Source organism: Mchenga conophoros, linkage group LG3 (genome assembly GCF_057382185.1).
Source record: "Mchenga conophoros isolate Kocher_MC1m ecotype Shallow Benthic linkage group LG3, M_conophoros_male_GT1.1, whole genome shotgun sequence".
NCBI lineage: Eukaryota > Metazoa > Chordata > Actinopteri > Cichliformes > Cichlidae > Mchenga > Mchenga conophoros.
In genome coordinates, this window is record NC_140528.1 from 26302071 (window position 1) to 26322836 (window position 20766).

The 20766-nt window shown below is 44.3% G+C and overlaps 2 protein-coding genes across 2 annotated transcripts; both read left to right on the plus strand.

The window, feature by feature from the left end:
• The first annotated feature begins 592 nt into the window (after window positions 1-592).
• On the plus strand, window positions 593-2524 carry LOC146577911 (H-2 class II histocompatibility antigen, A-U alpha chain-like). The gene is made up of 5 exons (XM_085268510.1): window positions 593-713; window positions 792-1037; window positions 1524-1805; window positions 1996-2136; window positions 2255-2524. Exons 1-4 carry the CDS (start codon window positions 656-658, stop codon window positions 2124-2126), a joined length of 717 nt encoding a protein of 238 aa, XP_085124636.1. The 5' UTR covers window positions 593-655; the 3' UTR covers window positions 2127-2136; window positions 2255-2524.
• Window positions 2525-6844: 4320 nt separating this feature from the next.
• LOC146577912 (uncharacterized) lies at window positions 6845-12739 on the plus strand. The gene is made up of 3 exons (XM_085268491.1): window positions 6845-10870; window positions 10987-11155; window positions 11667-12739. Exons 1-3 carry the CDS (start codon window positions 10183-10185, stop codon window positions 11764-11766), a joined length of 957 nt encoding a protein of 318 aa, XP_085124617.1. The 5' UTR covers window positions 6845-10182; the 3' UTR covers window positions 11767-12739.
• Window positions 12740-20766: the final 8027 nt, after the last annotated feature.

Sequence of the window (20766 nt, forward strand, 5' to 3'; positions counted from 1 at the left end):
ATTGTTGTTGTTCCTGCCTATGTTCAGTCAGTCTCTCAGTCAGTTAGTCAGTCCTGCCGTTCCTGCTTTGTTCATTCTCTCGATCCAATAAATATGCATCATTTTTCACCGTGAGTCCTGCGTTTGGGTCGTCTCTTCCTCGCCTCCACACACGACACGCCTGACAGCAGTCAGCTGAGACTGAAGAAGTCCCTTGGATGAGTGGCGAAACGTTTCTCCCACAAAACGCTACGTCCAGATGAACAGAATCAACTTTTGGAGATTTACTTTCCTGGATGATCGAGAATGCATCAAGATGTTTTAAACTGGAAACTATTTAAATAAGAAATGAAGTCATATTTCACAGTGTTTTTAAACAAACTGAATCATTTTATTAAAATAAAGTTGGTTTTATTCTGAAAATCCTAAGAGTGGAAACTGATCTGGCTGAACTTTATTTTGAAGAGTCTATAAATATTGATTATTGATTGGTGCTGTCTGTCAGATCATGTTCACCTCCAGCTGCTGTCTGCCTGGACACTGATGACATCATGAGCTGTGAGATCTGTGATTGGCTGCTGTGTGTTAGAGCGCAGCTGCACTTTCAGTCACTCACAGACTCTCACACACACTCTGTGAGGTCCACACTCACAGTTTAACTGTCAGAGAGCTGCTGATGAAGATGAAGGAGCTGCTCCTCTTCCTCTCCTGTGTCCTCTGTGTCTCTGCTGACGGTGAGTTTGTCTCTGTAAACAGCAGGTTATTGATCAGGTTATTGATCAGGTCACTGATCAGTGTTTGATGTGTTTCAGCTCTGCACAGTGACATTGCTGTCGGTGGCTGTTCAGACTCTGATGGAGAGAACATGTATGGACTGGATGGTGAAGAGGTTGCCTACGCAGACTTCAACAAACAGGAGTTTATCTACCCTCTGCCTCCTTTTATTGATCCTATGACTGTACCAGGAGGTTATGAATCATCTGTGGCTTTTCAACATACCTGCAGAGAGAACATGAAGCTTTTTGGTAAAGGCATGAAGGACTACCCTCCTGAACAGGGTAAATACAACATGTAACACCTGTCTCACCTCACCTGTGTTTACCTGCACGCTCTGTAGAGTAACACACTGATGACATCATCAGCACTGATTTACTTTGTCCAATCAAACACAGCCAGCTTCAAACTGATTAAATATATGAAATCATTCCACCTTAAACACATTCATACTGATCATGTGTACAGAAACACTGACGTGTTTATATTTGTGTTCATGTTTCAGTATTTCTGAATGCAGTATTCTGCATTTACTGCAGATCACAGTTTATTTTTATTTTTCCTCCTCTTAGTTCCTCTGAAGCTGAACTGAGTCTGTCTGTAGTTTAACTTCATGATTCTGACCTCACTCTAGCTTCTCTCACACAGACAGTGATGACATCATCTGACTGAACACCTGAACATTTTATTGATGTTTATTATCATCATGATCACCTGCTGATGGGAACCAGCTGAAGCTCTGATCCTCTGCCTGATGTGTTTGTGCACAGATGCTCCTTCAGCTGTGATGATCTACAGCAGAGATGAGGTGGAGTTTGGAGAGGAGAACACTCTGATCTGTCATGTGACTGGTTTCTATCCTGCTCCTGTCAACGTCTCCTGGACCAAGAACGGACAGAAGGTCACAGGATCCAGCATCAACGTTCCCTATCTAAACAAAGATTGGACCTTCACCCAGATCTCCAGACTGCAGTTCACCCCACAGCAGGGAGACATCTACAGCTGTGCAGTGCAACATCTGGCCCTGACAGAACCACTGACCAAAATCTATGGTGAGAAAACTTTATTTAAACACAGAACACTGACAAAAATACAGAGGTGTCTGTCTCCAGATGTGAAGACTGAGCCCAGTGTTCATCAGAACAGCTGGATCTGATCTGAGCTGACAGTTTGAGACAGATGTTTGTTTTTCCTCTTTGCCTCCAGATGTGTGGTTCATATTCTCTGTGTTTGTGTCTCCAGAGGTGGAGGCGTCCGCTCGCTCTGATCCAGGTGTTGGACCCTCTGTGTTCTGTGTAGTGGGTCTGACTCTCGGTCTGCTCGGTGTGGCTGCTGGAACCTTCTTCCTCGTCAAAGGAAACGAGTGCAGCTGATTGGCTCACGGTGATGATGTCATCATAGTTCTACAATGAGCTCATAATGAGTGTGTGTTGTTGTTGTGTGTGCAGAGTTCACCTGTAATGAACTTCTGCTTCCTGTCTACCTGTCTCACCTGCTTTAGGTTAATCTCCTGTATGAGCTGTCCTGTCACCATCTGTGTGAATAAGGTTCAACTCTGGGATTCAAAGCAAACTAAAGCTCCCTCGTCACAGTGAGTATCTCCACCATCCATCCAGCAGATTCCACCTGGAACCTTTTCCTGCCACAAAAACAAAGGAGACAAAAGTCAAATTAATGAGACTGAGACCAGTTTTATCTGAACTCAGTGTCAGGTGACCTCAGTGTGTTCATAAACTTCAAAGTAATAAATCCACAAATTTGTCTGAGTGTTCTTCCTGTGTCTTTACAAATATTCATGGATCCATTTCACTCTCTGTGGTTTGTTTCTGAGTCAGGAGTGTCTGAGCAGGTTCATGTTTCCTGTTTATAATCATGTGATTATTATCATGCTTCCCTTCATTGGCTTCCTGTTAAATCCAGAATTCAAAATCCTGCTCCTCACATACAAGGTCTTAAATAATCAGGCCCCATCTTATCTTAATGACCTTGTAGTACCATATCACCCTATTAGAGCACTTCGCTCTCGCTCTGCAGGCCTACTTGTTGTTCCTAGAGTATTTAAAAGTAGAATGGGAGGGAGAGCCTTCAGTTTTCAGGCCCCTCTTCTGCGGAACCAGCTTCCAGTTTGGATTCAGGAGACAGACACTATCTCTACTTTTAAGATTAGACTTCAAACTTTCCTTTTTGCTAAAGCATATAGTTAGAGCTGGACCAGGTGACCCTGAATCCTCCCTTAGTTATGCTGCAATGGGGTCTGGGGGGCTGTCCCAGGCTCTGTGGGGCCGGGCAGTGCTGCTGCACTGGGCCCCGGTCCGGATGGGCCTGAGCCCCCTTTCCCTGGCGGGTCGCGGAGTATGGGAGTGCCTACTGGGGTCAGCGGGGACGCTCAACACTGCGCCCAGCATCCTGGAGCACTTCTGTTGTCTTTTGTACGTGTTTTGAGTTTTTATGTGCTTCTTAGTTTTTACGTGCTTCGGAGTTTTTACGTGTTTTGGAGTTTTTACGTGTTTTGGAGTTTGTTCATGCTTCAGAGTTTTTACGTGATTTGAAGTTTGTATGTGCTTTGTCTCTAGGGACCACCGTAAATATACTTTTATTTATTCACTCCACATAAAATGTAATAAATAAATCATATAATACAAAAATCAACTATTCACATTTCAACTTTTAACTACCGTATTTTCACGACCATAAGACGCACTGTGGTAAAAGGCGCAGTCTCAGTTATGTGTGCCATTACTGTATTTAACACACACATAAGGTGCACTGGACCATAGGGCGCATACAAGTACCGTATGCGTATTTAAAAATAAAGCGGGAGCAAACCTGAGTTCGGTACCTTACTCACATTTTTATTACCAGTAATCGTCATCATCAACAACACACAAGCATACAAGTGTGCGTATTTAAAAATAAAGCAGGAGCAAAACAAAGTTTGGTACTCACATTTTTATCATCAATCAAACCCATCGAAGTCCTCATCCTCTGTGTCTGAATTGAACAGCTGCGCTAAATCTCCATCAAACATGCCAGGTTCACTGTCTTCACCGTCAGAGTCACTTTCCGTGCCGTGCGGCTCCTCGGAAACGATGCCGGCTTTTGCGAAAGCTCGAACAACAGTGCCAGCAGACATGTTAGCCCAAGCATCTACAATCCATTGGCAAATTGTGGCGTAACTCGCCCGGCGCTGCCTTCCACTCTTGGTTAAACTGTGGTCTCCATCGGTCATCCATCGCTGGATGTGTTTGTCGCCGATGTTTTTGCTGCAGTAGGAGCGGAAGATGGCCAGCTTTTCCTTATAATCCGCTGGAAGTTGCTGCGCTACCGTAGTCCTGGTCCGGATGGAAAAATGGCACCGTTTCATAAAAAGTGAAAGTGAAACTGCTTTTAGCCGAATGGTGACCGTCGAAACGCTTCTCCCGCTCGTTCTTTGCTCGATGATCGCCTTATGTCCGCGGAAACTCAGCTGCGTCTTCTTGACCTGCCGGAGCTTGTTTTCCAGCTTCCTCCACTTGCGAACCATCGATTCATTAATCTTAAATTCTCTCGCGGCTGCTCGATTTCCATGTTCCTCCGCGTAGCTGATGGCCTTCAGTTTAAACTGTGCTTCGTAAGCGTGTCTCTTTGCCATTTCCAGGGTTGTTAAAACAACGATGTCCTGCATAATGCACATACCTGTTCTTTTATACAGGTATGTGCAATAAAGTCAACACACACACTTCACCCTTTAGCGTTCTCATGGTGTTCTCTACTACGTCCTCCTTACAACACACAGGGCGCACTGCGCTATAGGGCGCGCCGCACTTTTTGAAGAAAATCTAAGACTTTTAAGTGCGCCTTATGGTTGTGAAAATACGGTATTTAAATTTACAGCTTTTTCCTTTTAAACAAATTTAAAGTGAAACAACACAAAACACTGCAAACCAAATTCAAATTCAAATTCAAATTTTATTTGTCACGTACACAGTCATACACAGTACGATATGTAGTGAAATGCTTGGACAACTGCTCGTGACCTAAAGAAAACAAAAAAGGAAAAGGCTATGAATAAGATAGGAAATAAATATGAAAAATTTAAAAGGGTAAATTTAACTAGGAAGGAATAAAATATAAATTAAGGTTAAAAATGAAATAACTGTACAACACAAATTAGAATGAAGGGTAAATTTAACTGGGAAGAATAAGATAAAATATATAAATTAAAGTTGAAAATAAAATAACTGTACAACAAAATACACAATATAGAACTATATAAGAATGTATGAAGAAATCTAAATATAAATAAATATATACACAATAACAGCAGCTGTACAAGTATTAACCGGAAATGAAGAATATAGTGACCAGTGTTGTGCAAAACCAAAGTCCAGAAAGTCCAGTGTGTGTGTAAGAACTGTATGTGTGGGTCAGTACTGTGTGGTGGTGTGATTGAGAGACCGTATCGCCTGCGGGAAGAAGCTCCTCCTCAGTCTCTCTGTGTTGGTCTTCAGGGAGCGGAATCGCTTTCCTGACCTCAGCAGAGAGAACAGTCTGTTGTTGGGATGGCTGAGGTCCTTCACCATCTTCCTGGCCTTGGTCCAGCACCGCCTGCTGTAGATTGAGTGCAGGTCAGGGAGCTCGGAGCGGATGGTGCGCTCAGCTGATCGCACAACCCTCTGTAGAGCTCGTCTGTCCTGCATGGTGCTGTTCCCGAACCAGGTTAAGATGTTTCCCGCCAGGATGCTCTCTATGGTGCACGAGTAAAAGTTCCTGAGCACCTTGGAGGGCAGTTGGAAGTCTCTCAAGCGTCTGAGGTGGTAGAGACGCTGTCGGGCCTTTTTCACCACGGTGTTGATGTGACAGGACCATGACAGGTCCTGCGTGATGTGAACTCCGAGGTATTTGAAGCTGTCCACTCTCTCCACTGGGCACTCGTTGATGACGGGGGTCTGGTAGTTCCTCTCCTGCTTAGTGCTGAAGTCCACTATCAGCTCCTTTGTCTTACTGACGTTTAGAAGGAGGTTGTTCCTCTGGCACCAGTTCTCCAGATTCCTAATCTCCTTCACGTAGGCCGTCTCGTTGTTATCAGAGATCAGGCCCACCACGACGGTGTCGTCAGCAAACTTGATGATGGTGGTGGAGCTGGTAGTGGCCACACAGTCATATGTGTACAGAGAGTACAGCAGGGGGCTCAGAACACACCCCTGGGGGGCTCCAGTGCTGAGAGTGGTGGAGGCTGAGACATGTCCGCCCATCCTTACTGCCTGTGGTCTGCCAGTTAGGAAGTTGGAGATCCACTGACACATAGATGAGCTGAGTCCCAGATGCTCCAGCTTGGTGGTGAGTGTGGAGGGAATTATGGTGTTAAATGCAGAGCTGTAGTCTATGAAGAGCATTTTAACATAATTCCCCCTTCTAGTGTCCAAGTGAGTGAGTGATGTGTGGAGGAGATGAGAGATGGCATCGTCTGTGGAACGATTTGGACGGTAAGCGAACTGTAGTGGGTCCAGTGTGTCTGGTAGTGAAGAAATGATGAAGTCTCTGACCAGGCGTTCAAAGCACTTCATCACTACTGAGGTGAGGGCTACAGGGTGATAGTCATTGAGAGAAGCAGGGTGGGGTTTCTTCGGGACAGGAACAATGATGGACTCTTTGAAGCATGTGGGGATCACCGACTGAGATAAAGAGATGTTGAATATCTCAGTGAACACAGGAGCTAGCTGGTATGCGCAGTCTCTGAGGATACGACCTGGGATGCCGTCTGGTCCTGCTGCTTTCCTGGTGTTCACTCTTTTGAAGGCTCTCCTTACTTCATGCTCGGAGATGACGAGCACGTTTCCGGTGCTGGCAGTATCTTCCTGTCTGCAGCCGTTAGCGCCGCTAACACTAGCATTGTTGGAGACCTTAGCTGCAGCCTCGAAGCGAGCATAGAAAGTGTTCAGCTCGTCTGCCAGAGTCACGGCCGCGTTCGTCATACCGGTTGTTGGTGCTTTATAGTCCGTTATTGTCCTTAGTCCCCGCCACAGGCTCCTAGAGTCACTCTGTTGGAGTTGTGACTCTAGTTTCCTCCCGTAGCGCTGCTTCGCCTCTTTCACCGCCCTCCGCACGTTATATGACGCGGCTTTGTACGGGTCCATGTCCCCCGTCATGAGTCCCGTGTTGTAGGCAGCGGTGCGGGATCTCAGAGCGTCGCGGATGGTTTTATCCACCCACGGCTTCTGGTTGGGAAACGTTGTGATAGTCTTTGTCTCCACGGTATCATCCGCTAGTTTCCCGATGAATCCCACAACCGCTTCCGTAAACACGTTGACATCATCATCGGAGCTGTTTCTGAACATGCCCCAGTCTGCGTCATCGAGTGCGTCCTGTAACGCGGCCACCGATTGATCAGTCCAGCGCGCGATCTTCCTCTGAACCGGAACTTCCTGTTTTAGCCTTTGTTTGTATTTTGGCATGAGGAAGATGGCGGCGTGATCGGATTTGCCAAACGGGGGGCGGGATTGTGCCTTGTAGCCGTCCTTGACCGTAGTGTAGCAGTGGTCCAGTGTCCTTTCACCTCTGGTGGGGCAGGTGATGTGTTGATAAAAGTTCGGCGCTGCGCGTTTGAGGTTGGCGCTATTAAAGTCCCCCGTCACAATAAGCGCAGCGTCCCGGTGTTGTGTCTGGTGCTGCGTGAGTGCCTCATGCAGCTCGCATAAGGCGGTGACCGTGTCCGCTTGTGGTGGAATATAAACGGCACTTACAATGACCGATGTAAATTCCCGAGGTAGATAAAAAGGACGACACATGATGGACAGTAGTTCCAGATTTGGTGTGCAGGAGCGTGTGAGAGGAACAACGTTCGCACTGTTGCACCAGTTGTTGTTCACCATTAAACACACGCCGCCTCCCCTTGACTTCCCCGAGTCCCGTGTCCTGTCCATGCGGTGAACCGAGAAGAACTCGGCCGGCTGGATGGCGTGGTCCGGCACCGCTGGGTTCAGCCATGTCTCGGTGAAGCAGAGGAGATTGCAGTCCCGAATGTCTCTCTGGAACTTTATCCTGGCCCTGAGGTCGTCAAGCTTGTTCTCCAGTGACTGGACGTTGGCGAGCAGGATGCTAGGCAGAGGTGTGCGGTGTGCACGAGCTCTCAGCCTGTTCCTGACGCCGGCTCGCTTCCCTCTAGGCCGCCGCTTCCCTTTGTTCTCCCTCAAGATCTCACTCAGCCAGCTCGGATCCGGAGTTAAAAACTTCGAATTGTGAATACATTGTACACCAATTCTCCTTGTTATGATGTGAAGTGGTATATTCTGATTGTAAATTTATTGTTTGGTCTGCGTTAGGACCTGGAGATAAGTGTTAGTTTGTTCCTTGGTTTGTGGTGCCCACTTGTAATATAAGTTGGATCGCAGACAGGGGGCAGGGTGTAACCCTTTAAAGCCGGTCGGAGCGGGCATGCTCTGTTTTGCGTAACTATTTTTAAATCCCGGTAGCACTGCAACCACGTGAGCTAGCGCAATAATTTTTTTTGCATATGAAACCGGAGGAGTTGTACTTACATCTTATGCCATCAGCTTGTCCTAGGTCACGGTTTCCTTCCACATATAGCTTTGCAAAAACTGCATAAAAAGCACTTGCAGGAACAAAAACATAATATTCCACAAACACGCTTTGCCGATCCGATCAGCTGTTCATAACACTTCCTACGTTGGAATATACGTCAGCACGAACTTTTGCATGTCCGCCATGACCTGCCCAAAACCGGAAGTGACGTCATTTTCGCGGAAATGTAGTTTTTTTTTTACCATCAGGGCCTCAGGGCCTATACTGGTGTTTTTAAAAGTTATATTTGATTTTATGACTTTCTGTGTCGTTTCTGGGATGCTTTGGACTCATATTGCACTGCTGTAAATAGTTTATTTTGATGCATATGCTGTTATTTTGCAAATTTGCAGTATAATATTTATTTTCGTTTTTCCTGCAGTGTATAAAAATTGGTGTATTTCAAAAATAAAACTATGAAGACACTCAAAATAAATTTCCTGTGGTGGGAAACTATTTTGTGCAACTTTTTTGTATTTACAGTTTTGAGGGATAAGCCTGTTTAATTTCTCTAACTACAAATATATGTTAAAAAAACAAAAACGATTTTCAATTTTTTTTTAGTTTATTGCACTTTTTTGCAATTTATGTAATTACTATGCACTTAATGAATACATATTATTAATCTGGGCTATAATGGTTGTATTGATGTATAGCAACTTGAAATGCTCCCAAAAATGGCTCCACAGCAGGTAAAAATATAATATAAGCTCTGGCGGACTTGGTTCTATGGTACACTGTAAAAAAGGGCAGTGAAATTGACATAAAAACCATGTAAAACCCCTACAGAAATGTATAGTAAACCCCAAAACACAACTTTCCTGTTTCGATCACAGTGAATTATTGTAAACCTTTAAACAGAATGTTCCTGTTATATTTACAACATGAATGTGTGATTATAATCAAATTTATTGGTTAAAACTACAAATACTGTGAATAAAAACAGTGAAACACCGTAATACTCATAACCAAACAATCATGTTAATTTGACATGCAAATACTGTAAAAATCACAGTTTTAGTCAGTTTTTCTTAAAAACACATGACGTATATGTAAGTCACTTTACAACTGCATGGATGTACTGGGCCTACTTTTAACATGATTCATGAAATGATGCAAAGTCATGGATTGGACTAATAAAAATGTTTTCACAGAAGATGTCATTGTGAACCTGAGAGGTTGCCTCTCCATTTATAGGCTATATAAAAATATACAATTAAAATTGTTTACATCATGTTTTTTTCTTAAATCATTTGCAGCCTATTGTAGGGTAACCAATAAGAAATTATTATTTAACGACTAAGTAATGCTTCTGTCATAATGCTTGTATTCTTTATGTTTCTTTTAATTGCAATGTGATACTTAGACTAGAATACTTTTTTGGGTTAGGTCAGCAATGTCTCATTATTAAAGGCTAAACAAACTTACAGTGCCTCCCATAGGATCTCTATGGTGCCTCATCTCCACAGAGCTGTAAGCTACTTCAGGCCACTCACAGTTGCACTGAGCGCGCCTAATTTTGAATGTGCATCTGAAGCTCGTCTCTGATTGGATAATGACGTGAGGGCGGGAGGAGAAGAGCGCCTAGTTCACGACTATAGCTAACGAGCCAGCACGAGAGAGAAGACGGGAGAAGAAAACATCGAACTTTCAGCAACTACGTTGTTAGGACAAATTACAAACATACGATTTCAAGTGTTTTTTGAGGATCTGTGTTTGTTCGTCAGAAAGTCTGCACGGTAAGTTCAATATCTTGGCGACGTTTTTCCGAGATAAAAGCACCAGTTGATATTTAGACCAAGGCTCATAACCTAGCGCTAGCATGCTAGTTCAGCTGAAAAGCACAGGCAAACTTTAGAAATACTAAAAATGATCATCTGCGTCTTTTGTAAAAAGGTATTGGTCACATTAAGAGGCTATGTACTACATTGCAGAGTGCATAAGAATGAGCCTTGTTGTATTTTTAAATGTGTTGGCGCCAATTGCAGCCAAACATTCACCACGTACTCTGCTTTCAAGGGGCATTTTTATCGTGTGCACAATGCACCTGCACTTCAAGCTACTCCTAAAGCTCTTGTTGCAGATTTAAAATGTGCAGTTTCATTATGTGCCCGCCATTTTCAAACAGTGAAAGAGCTAGTGTCTCACTTAAATGATCATATTGCAGGGGGCAGGTCTGTGTCATGTCCAGTAAGTGGTTGTAAGCATATGTTTACAAAAAAGTCATCATTTACTTCTCACATGTGTAGGAAGCATAAAGCTTGTTCCCCAGATGGTATTGATGACATGTACAAGGAATCTCGTCCTCAGCCCCCAAATGACAGTACAGAATATTCAGAAAACACACATGAAACCATGGCATCTGCTAGTTCAGCCAGTGATATGCCAGAGAAGGATAGTCATTCTTATCTCAGAAACATGTGTCTCTTTTACCTTAAACAGCTACTCAGCTACTTTGAAGAGAAGGAGTCCATGCTTCTCTGTGTTGAAGATACATGTCTGGCAGATGAGGTACAACTGGAGCAAGTGCCTCTGACACCCACTATTATCATGTGTGGTAAGTCTGTTTCATAGCTCTCTCTCTCTCTCTTTTTTTTTTTAAGTGCATTTTTTATAGAATGTCATGTGACTGCCGTGTTTATTGATATAACCTGTTAAATAATTTCTTCACAGGACAGTCCTGCTATTCCTCAAGAAGATACATGCTGAGTGTTGATCGGCACCTCGTCAGCACAAACATATCCTCCTTCATTTCTGCACTGTGCCTCATGTTCGGGAGCTACTACAATTTCAACATCCATTATCCATCTGAGCTGGCTTCCACTTTAGAGTTTCTTCAGAGGTGAACAAATATGGCTTTGTTATTTCTTATAACTGAGACTCTGGGATCTGGAGTCTGGCTTTGATGTGGTTCAAGTCCAGGTCTGGCTCTGAGTCTCGGTCGGCTTTGGAGCCGGTTTCAGTTGTTTTTTCTGTTTTTTGTTGTTGTTTTTTTTGTTTGTTTGTTTTTTTTAAATACATTAACAGTCTGAATCTGGGTCCAAGCCTGGCCGAGACTCAGGGCTAGACCAAGCGTCAACTGACGTCTGACTACCTATAACCTTTGCTTTGGATTTTAACAATGCTAAAGTGTGACATATCACTGCAGAAGACACTCGTGAAGGGTGCCAATACTTTTGACCATGCATTGTTCACTTCCCCACAGCATTTTGGTTATACTTTGTCTTGAACGTGGTCATGGCCATGACTGTATATATATGTATATACTTAATTTTTACTTACTTTGTATGTGTATTTTAACTGATCAATTATAAAAATGCTTAATAAACTTTTATATGATTGTTATTCTACAGGTGTTTCTTCTCCATAAACCCAGAAAAAGGAACCAAAGTAGAGAACAAAAACTCAAAGCGTCGTCTCAGTGTGAACCCTCGAGTCCTCACCCTGATTTAGGATCTCGCCGACCACGAGTGGCGCTAAGCCTAAATCTTGACTCTCTGTGGACTGTTAGTTTTACTTTGTTAATTTTGTTCCACAATGTGTACTGGAACCTTTTACTGGTCGAATTCATGAAGCCAATTCATGAAGATGTTCTTTCTTTGTAGGAATGTTCTTTATTTACATAAGAAAAGAAAAAAAACAACATGCTGCTACTGCAGTGTTTCTAGACCACATGTGTAGGTTTGTTTCACCACGTGGTTTTGCTGATGTTTTCTGACCAGGGCCATGGTTGTGGTGACAGCAGGGTGCGTGTTGCGTTGCACGGTGATTATGATCATTTTTGGCACAATATGTGTTTTTTGTTTTAAAGTCTTAACAGGTTATTTAACTTTTTCTGGTGGAGGGTCTAACAAATGCTTGTTTCATGAACATGGTTCTTGCTTTGCAGGAATGTTCCACAGCTTTTATAGCCTATATTTTGATTGAATTGTGTAGTTGCTGTGTGCCTTGCATATTGTGTTAGTTGGAAAAATGGATCCATTTGCTGTCATTTTGCTAATGTGGCTGCAAAATAAATTTCCCAAAAGTGATATTTTCCTCTCTTGTGTTTTCTCATGTGTATTTTTGCATGTTTGGGTGTAGGCGTAGCAGTAAGAAATTTGCTGGGTTATGGTTAAAATTTTACATTAAAACATATAATATTCAGCATAGATTTTATGTATAATTTACAGAGCAGCTCCATTTAATATGCACAGTTTCACCGTAGTTCTACCATTTTAAATTAGTTCTTTGTACGATATTTCCCTGTTAATTTTGCAGTTTATGGATCCACAAAAAGCATTTATTACTTGTAAAAGATACAGGAAATAGTGTATTTATATATCACATCTATGTGTGAAATTAACTTCTTTTTCCTGTAGATTTAACAGTTTTAATCTGAGATTCATTCACTGTAAATCAATTTACAAGTTGCATCTGTAAAGCGTTTTTACAGGAAGTCCCTGGTAACCCCAGCTGCCAGGGTTTTCCTGTAAAAACAGCACGTTTTTTTTTACAGTGTAGCTCTTAAAGGGTTAATAAGAATATTTTCTTCTTCCTTTTCACGCATGGTTGCAGTGTTATACCGAGAGAAAGCATGGTTTGTGTGTATGAAAGAGCAAAACTGTTGAAACTGTTAAACCAAGTGTGAAATAAATGAAATGAAATTTACCTTTGATTGTGAAGGCTTATTCCTGGAATAAGCAGCTTGCTCTGCCACAACCACGAACAGTAAACATGCAATGAGCAATGTCACTCCTCTTACTCTGCATGATGACATAGAACACAAACAATTACAGAAAATTAACTACAAATATAGCATGTGTCAAGTTTTTATAACCACTTAAAGCAAACTGTTCAACAGAGCTCATAAAGAAGCCTGATGCAGTTGATGCCTTGTTATTATTTCCAGCACCGAGGTGCATCATCTGGAACATAATTTATGAAGAAATCATTTAGTTTAGGACAAACAGACACAACACATAACAGAAAAATGACATCTAACAGTGATGTCATCTCTTAAAGTGAAATGAAGACACAGCTGAACACTAGTGAACATAAATTTCTTGTTGAAGGAGTGGAAGAAGAACACAGCCCTTTCTCTCTGGTAGTTCATTAATTTAGAGAAAACAATTGTAATGGAGTACTGTTTTACTTCAACAAAAATGTTTTATGTGGTGAAAAAAGGCTGTTTACCTTTCAGGAAGAGCCATCTATTCCAGCAAATACAACAACTGCATATTTGAAAAAAAAAAATATAATTTACAGCAAAATATAAAACAGACACACAAAACGTCCAAGTATAACTTTTGTCCACAAGTCTGAATTTATCCTTTTTTTGTTTGCATTCTTTCAAAGAACTGCCTCCTTATTAATGGTCCCTGGAACAGAAACACACTTGCTGTGTGCTAGTGACACACTAATCTATGCATACGTACATAAACACAACAAGAAGGTAAACACGTTTATTCATTTCCATAAAAAGTGCATCGATTTAATAAGAATTTAGTGAAATTTTGTTAAAGTAAAAATACTTTTCAAAATATGTGAAAAGTTTTTGTCCATATTGGAGCAGAATACGCTGATTTTAAATTCAGTTAGTTACAGATGGCTTGGCACAACACCCTGTTAACATTGACACATAGGTTACCATAGTGTTTCAAAGAGTAAAATAAGCACAGATTTACAAAAAAACAACACTGCCATAACGACGTTACTACCAACCCTACATTTGTCTCACCGTTATGTGCCTGGAATGTGCCATTGCTCTGTATGTTATCAGTCCCACCAGCAACAGGAGTAATGCTCTGGCATCCCCACAGATATGAGGATACGGAAACTAAAACTTTTACTGCAGAATCCAGTTAAAAGTCTAAATATGTTTGCTTATTCACAACACTGGCCTCTAAAGAGACACAGGCATCACTAAACTTAGCAAATATTAGCTGCAGGTTAGCTTAATACAACGAATAGGCTAATGTTAGTGTAACCCGTGTAATTGTTACGCCTGCTGTTCTGCGTTGTGTTTTGGTGTTGAAGCAAGAGGCAGGAGACAGTGTCGAATCTTTGGCTCTTTACTGCACATCTGCAACACAGAGACACATGTTCGATCCGTGCGTGTCACGCGACTGCCCGTAACCCTCTCCTCCGGCCATGCTGAAAGGAGCTGTGCCCTTAATGTACATTAATGTAACGAACCAAATACAACAAATTATTTCAAACCATTGACTTAAACTCTCAAAAAACAAAAAGCACAAAATAAACAATATGTCACTAAAAAACATCAAAACAACTTATAAGAACAATAAATGAAAGACTGCATCTCCAAAACATAAAAACATCTCCATACCTGCAACACAGAGACACATGTTCGATCCGTGCGTGTCACGCGACTGCCCGTAACCCTCTCCTGACGAAGAAAGAAAAGGTGCATGCTGTTACACAAAAGGAGAGACTGACGCGAGTAAACTCTCAAGCCGCTAGCGATACGGACTAGCTTAGCATGCTAGCATATTAGCCGAGTTCTCGGCTATAACTCATTATAATTGTGTATTAATGAACTCGTCCTCCACAAAACTTATCCCAAATGAGTCTCTTAACGATAAACAAAACCGCGGCGGTACGGTCGTATTCACACTGAAGCTTGGGATCCGAACAAACTTTGATTAACTGAGAGCAACGTGGCAGTGACTTACCTCCGGCCATGCTGAAAGGAGCTGTGACCGGGGCACACATGCACGCGCCTACGTCACCACGCAGCGCACACACGCACATGAACGCACACAGACCGAACACACAGATAGGAGAGTGAGATGCAAAAAAATGACATATTTATTCCAAAAAAGAAAGTATTTTGGGTGAAATTCACAAGTGTTTAACACATATGTTACATTCACCCCCCCTGAATTTCACCAAAATCACTACACATCTGAATGGTACTGCAGTACCAAGAGGCACAACGACGCTGAACTACCATCACCTCCGGAACAGGTAACCCAAGGATCTTATCCCATAGTTCAGTTAAAAACTATCCATAAATGGATTAAAAGAAGTTGGATAGGTTGATCAGGCCTCCAACCCTTTCAGAACACAAAGGTGCAGCCTACACCTCATCAAACGTGGTCCCATAAAAACGCCCAGGGTGGGTGTCATGATGCCTCAAGCAAGTACAACACATTCATAATACGCAATGGGATGACCCAAAAAAAAACAGTCTATGTCAGAGGCCGAGCCTCCCGTGGCGGTAACAGGCCCCATGTAATAGGCTTCTGGACCATGTTTTCTATCAGCCTGTTGACTGACTTTACCACCCGACCTGCTCTGGTAACCACTCTGCTTCGAACATTGGCATGGTCAGAGTCATGTCTTGGCAAGTTGGATGGCTGCTCAGTATACGGCTGACCAGAGGTCTGATTGATGTCTGAACCAGAAACAGGAACAGTCTGCGGAACAACAGCGTCCCCATGACAGGCACCTGGAACAGAATCTGTGCCAGACTGTGTCGAATCAGAGGTAGCGGAACAGTCAACCGGAGTAGGAAGAGCAAAGTGCTGGGCCTGACCAGCAGGGCTTGCTGGAATGTCCGTTGTGCAAGTCTGAGAATCAGGTGGGGCATTGTCCACATCCGCACCATCACATGAACCATGCTGACGATCCGTGGACTGTGAGGCATGCTCTCCTGCCGCGGAATCCACATCCACTCCATGGCTCAAATCCGAAAGGACCCACAAAGAAGTCCTTGCTGCGGTAGACTCTGTCCCTAGACTGCCAGGGTCCTCCAGATCCCCATCAGCACTGAGATCCCCCTCACTGGAGAAAACGTCTAAGGACTGACTTCCCAACGAATCCTGGACAGGAAGGAAACTCACGTCCAACAGAAGGTTTCTGTGTACAACCTTACTCTGGCCTGAAGAGTCACTGATCCTGTAAATGTGGGTCCTGGGGTGCCTCTCCACAACAGTGTAAACCTGAGGCTCCCACTTGTCTGCAAGTTTCTTCCTGCCCCGCTCGCCTTTATTGGCAAGCAGGACGCGATCCCCAACGTTCAGAGACACACCTTTGATTTTCTTGTTGTATTGACGAGCCTGGTGCTCCTGCTCATTGCTGGTGTGCTCCTGGGCGATCCTGGCAGCCTCAGACAAGTACGACAGAAGAAGCTTGGAGTAGCCGTTAAAGTCCACCACAATGGGATCATGCAAAACAGACTTGAACATAACGTCGACCGGTAGTCGTGGGACACGGCCGAACATCAAATAGAATGGGGCATATCCAGTAGTCTCGTGAACAGTTGCATTATAAGCAAAGGTCAATGTCTGAATCTGCTGCGGCCATTCCTGTTTGGCTCTGAGAGGGAGAGCTCGCAGCATGTTGCCAAGTGTGCGGTTGAACCGCTCCGTGCCCCCATTCCCCATAGGGTGATAAGCTGTAGTGTGAGACTTGGCAACGCCCGAAATCTGCAGAAGCTCAGAAAATAGTTCACTCTCAAAGCTGGGACCTTGGTCTGAGTGAATACGCTCAGGGAAACCATATACACAAAAAACACAGTCCCACAACTTTCTGGCAACCTGCTTGGCAGTCTGATTCCTGCACGGGAAAGCAAAGGCCATTTTCGTGAAGTGGTCAGTTGCCACAAGCACATCAACAGAGCGCTTCTTTTTGTCCTCTGCTGACCAAAAGTCAATGCAGATGAGCTCCATGGGAACAGAGGTCTTAATGCTCTCTAATGGGGCTCGTGCTGCAGGCTCTGGAGTCTTGGCAAGTATGCACCTTCCACAGCACCGAACATGCTCCTTCACATCCCTCTCCATATTGGGCCAGAAAAAACGTTGCCTTGCTAGGTGGAGGGTGCGAACTTGACCCTGGTGCCCTGCCAAATCATGGACACCTTTCAAGGCCTGCACCCGTAAATTCACTGGCAACACCAACTGGAGTCTCTTTGTTTTGCTCACAGGGTCTCTCGTCTCCCTGTAGAGAATGCCATCTCGAACCTTGAGCCTCTCCCAGTGCTTCAATAGGGCCAGTGCCCTGGAATCCATATCATGTCTCTCACGCCTGGAAGGGCGCCTCCTGCGGGCTACAAGCGGCAGGACAGCGGAGATGATGGGATCCTGAAGTTGGTGGTCCTCCAGCTCATATAAGGTAAGTGATGGCAGTACATCATTGCCAACTGGCTGCAACTGCTGAACAAGGTGGAGAATGGAGGCAGCTCTATTCTCCGCAGCGGTTTCCCAGTAATCATGGTGAGCCAAGGTAGCCGTGACTTCCGACGAACTGTAGAAATCCTCTGAGGCCAGAGCTGGAACAGGTTGTTGGACAACCCGAATATTTTGGACACCAAACCTGAAAGCGTCCTGCACCTCATGAGCCGCCGCACCTTCTGCATTCCGCACCAAGTGCTCGTAGGGCTCTTGAAGCAAGCGCCCACCGATAGGTTGATAGGTGAAGGGGTCACGACTAAGTGCATCTGCTACAACATTCTTTCGACCTGGGATGTACCTCAAATCAAAGTTGTAGGATGACAGCTTGGCCACCCACCTTTGTTCATAAGCGTCCAGCTTGGGTTTGGTCAATACATGAACGAGCGGGTTGTTGTCAGTCCACACTGTGAACTTGTGCCCCATCAACCAGTGGCTGAACTTTTCAGAGATGCTCCACTTTAGGGCCATGAACTCAAGGCGATGGGCTGGGTATCTCTGCTGTGACCTGCTTAGCGCCTTGCTCGCGAAAGCAATAGGGCGTGCCTTATCCCCGTCGATAGGCAATTGTGACAGAACCGCTCCCAGTCCATCCAGAGAAGCATCCACAGACAAAATGAACGGTCGTGAAAAGTCAGGATGAGCCAACACGGCACAGTTAAGGAGGTCGTCCTTCAGTTTATGAAAGGCCTTGTCACATGCAGGGCTCCAATCTGCAGCAGTCAACTTTCTGAACATGCCAGCACCCCTCCCAGCGTGACTAGTCCGTCCCTTCCTCTTCTGACCAGCCGTCAGAGCAAACAGAGGCTTGGCAATGGCTGAGCAACCAGGGATGAAGCACTGATAGAAAAAGACCATTCCTAGAAAGGACTTAATCCTCTTCACAGAAGGAGTGCAACCATCCTTCTCCATTAGAGCCTCCCTTGGCATCTTGGAAACCACTTCCACCTTAGCTGGGTCCACAGCCACTCCGGTCTGGTCGATGACATGGCCCAGAAACCTGACTGACTTCCGCAGCAGATGACACTTCTTTGGACCCAACTTGAGATTGTTGTCTCTCAACCTTTGAAAAACAGCTCGGAGCCGGCACAGGGCTTCCTCTTCAGTGGGAGCAAAGACCAGGAGGTCATCCAAGTAGCAGAGCAGACTGGTGAAGTTGAGGTCACCAAAGATGTTCAGCATCATGCGCATGAATGAAGCTGGGCTATTGCAAAGCCCTTGTGGCATCCGGTTGTCCACTCCTCAGCTGCTTTGATGCTGAGCCTGTTCGAGAGGATGGGGTCGGGGCAATACTTGATGAACATCATCGAGACCTCACGCCCTGGGTCCTCAACATTACGCCCCTGCCTACGCAAGCACTCGTCAGCAGCGTCAATAGCATTGTTTAGCCTTATCCAATATTCCATCACTCCCTCATGTTGTAATGGTTTGGTGTTATAGAAGTCAGCCATAGGCATAGAGGAGTAAGTCAATACGCTAAAGTGCTGTTTCAGAATGTCAAATATCAATTCAGGAACCTGGACATGGTCAAGTGAGGGGTTGTGACGTAGGGTGACCCTCACTACATCCTTAGCCTTCCCCATCAACCTAGCCAATATGTCACGTGATCGCTGGTCTGTTGGTGTGTTGCGTTTTACAAAGTACATTTCCATCATCTCGACCCATTCATGAATGGAAAATTTATCACTGCCATCACCCCTGAAAACTGGTGGCTCCTTGACGTCTGATTGCAAGACCAGTTTCACCCCAGACAAATTTAGCTCAGGGGGTCCCTGCTCAGCCTTAGAGCTTTCAATAGGCATACTGCTCCCCTTATCACCTTGCAGCTGGGCTACGATGGACTGACCAATCTGATTGGCCAAGTCTGAGATGAGTGTACTCAACTCAGTGCTGCCAGCTGTCTGCGGGGTCTGAATGTCACAGGGGGGAACCTGGAGACGAGTGGAACAAAACTTGGGAGCAAATGACACACCAACTTTAGGTGTCTGAGCCCCATCCCCAAGAAACCACCCTCGCCCCAAACCAACATTAGAGGAAACCTCCTCATCAGGAACACCAGTTGCCTCCGAACCAGATGCTGGCTCCATAATGATGAATAAAGCACAATCACAAGAAACAAAATTCCAAATAGTGCAACTGAACAAAAGCAAACACAGTATTCTTAACTAACACTTAATGTTATTCAGGATGAGAATTGAGCAGATTAAATGTCCAAGCTCATTCAAAAAGTCCCACACAAGTTAGGAAAAGCAACCAACTTGGAACGAGGGCAATTGTGAAGAGCTCCCCACGGTGATCGAGATGACGTCGATGCTTGATGAATCCAAAGGGTCACGGCACCAATGTAACCCGTGTAATTGTTACGCCTGCTGTTCTGCGTTGTGTTTTGGTGTTGAAGCAAGAGGCAGGAGACAGTGTCGAATCTTTGGCTCTTTACTGCACATCTGCAACACAGAGACACATGTTCGATCCGTGCGTGTCACGCGACTGCCCGTAACCCTCTCCTCCGGCCATGCTGAAAGGAGCTGTGCCCTTAATGTACATTAATGTAACGAACCAAATACAACAAATTATTTCAAACCATTGACTTAAACTCTCAAAAAACAAAAAGCACAAAATAAACAATATGTCACTAAAAAACATCAAAACAACTTATAAGAACAATAAATGAAAGACTGCATCTCCAAAACATAAAAACATCTCCATACCTGCAACACAGAGACACATGTTCGATCCGTGCGTGTCACGCGACTGCCCGTAACCCTCTCCTGACGAAGAAAGAAAAGGTGCATGCTGTTACACAAAAGGAGAGACTGACGCGAGTAAACTCTCAAGCCGCTAGCGATACGGACTAGCTTAGCATGCTAGCATATTAGCCGAGTTCTCGGCTATAACTCATTATAATTGTGTATTAATGAACTCGTCCTCCACAAAACTTATCCCAAATGAGTCTCTTAACGATAAACAAAACCGCGGCGGTACGGTCGTATTCACACTGAAGCTTGGGATCCGAACAAACTTTGATTAACTGAGAGCAACGTGGCAGTGACTTACCTCCGGCCATGCTGAAAGGAGCTGTGACCGGGGCACACATGCACGCGCCTACGTCACCACGCAGCGCACACACGCACATGAACGCACACAGACCGAACACACAGATAGGAGAGTGAGATGCAAAAAAATGACATATTTATTCCAAAAAAGAAAGTATTTTGGGTGAAATTCACAAGTGTTTAACACATATGTTACATTAGCATTTTACCACAACTTCAACAGATGT

Coding starts and splice junctions, on each gene's coding strand:
- LOC146577911 (XM_085268510.1), top strand. CDS start 656: ATGAAGATGAAGGAGCTGCTCCTCTTCCTCTCCTGTGTCCTCTGTGTC. Junction 714..791: donor CCTCTGTGTCTCTGCTGACG/GTGAGTTTGTCT, acceptor GATGTGTTTCAG/CTCTGCACAGTGACATTGCT. Junction 1,038..1,523: donor GGACTACCCTCCTGAACAGG/GTAAATACAACA, acceptor GTTTGTGCACAG/ATGCTCCTTCAGCTGTGATG.
- LOC146577912 (XM_085268491.1), top strand. CDS start 10,183: ATGATCATCTGCGTCTTTTGTAAAAAGGTATTGGTCACATTAAGAGGC. Junction 10,871..10,986: donor ACCCACTATTATCATGTGTG/GTAAGTCTGTTT, acceptor ATTTCTTCACAG/GACAGTCCTGCTATTCCTCA. Junction 11,156..11,666: donor ACTTTAGAGTTTCTTCAGAG/GTGAACAAATAT, acceptor GTTATTCTACAG/GTGTTTCTTCTCCATAAACC.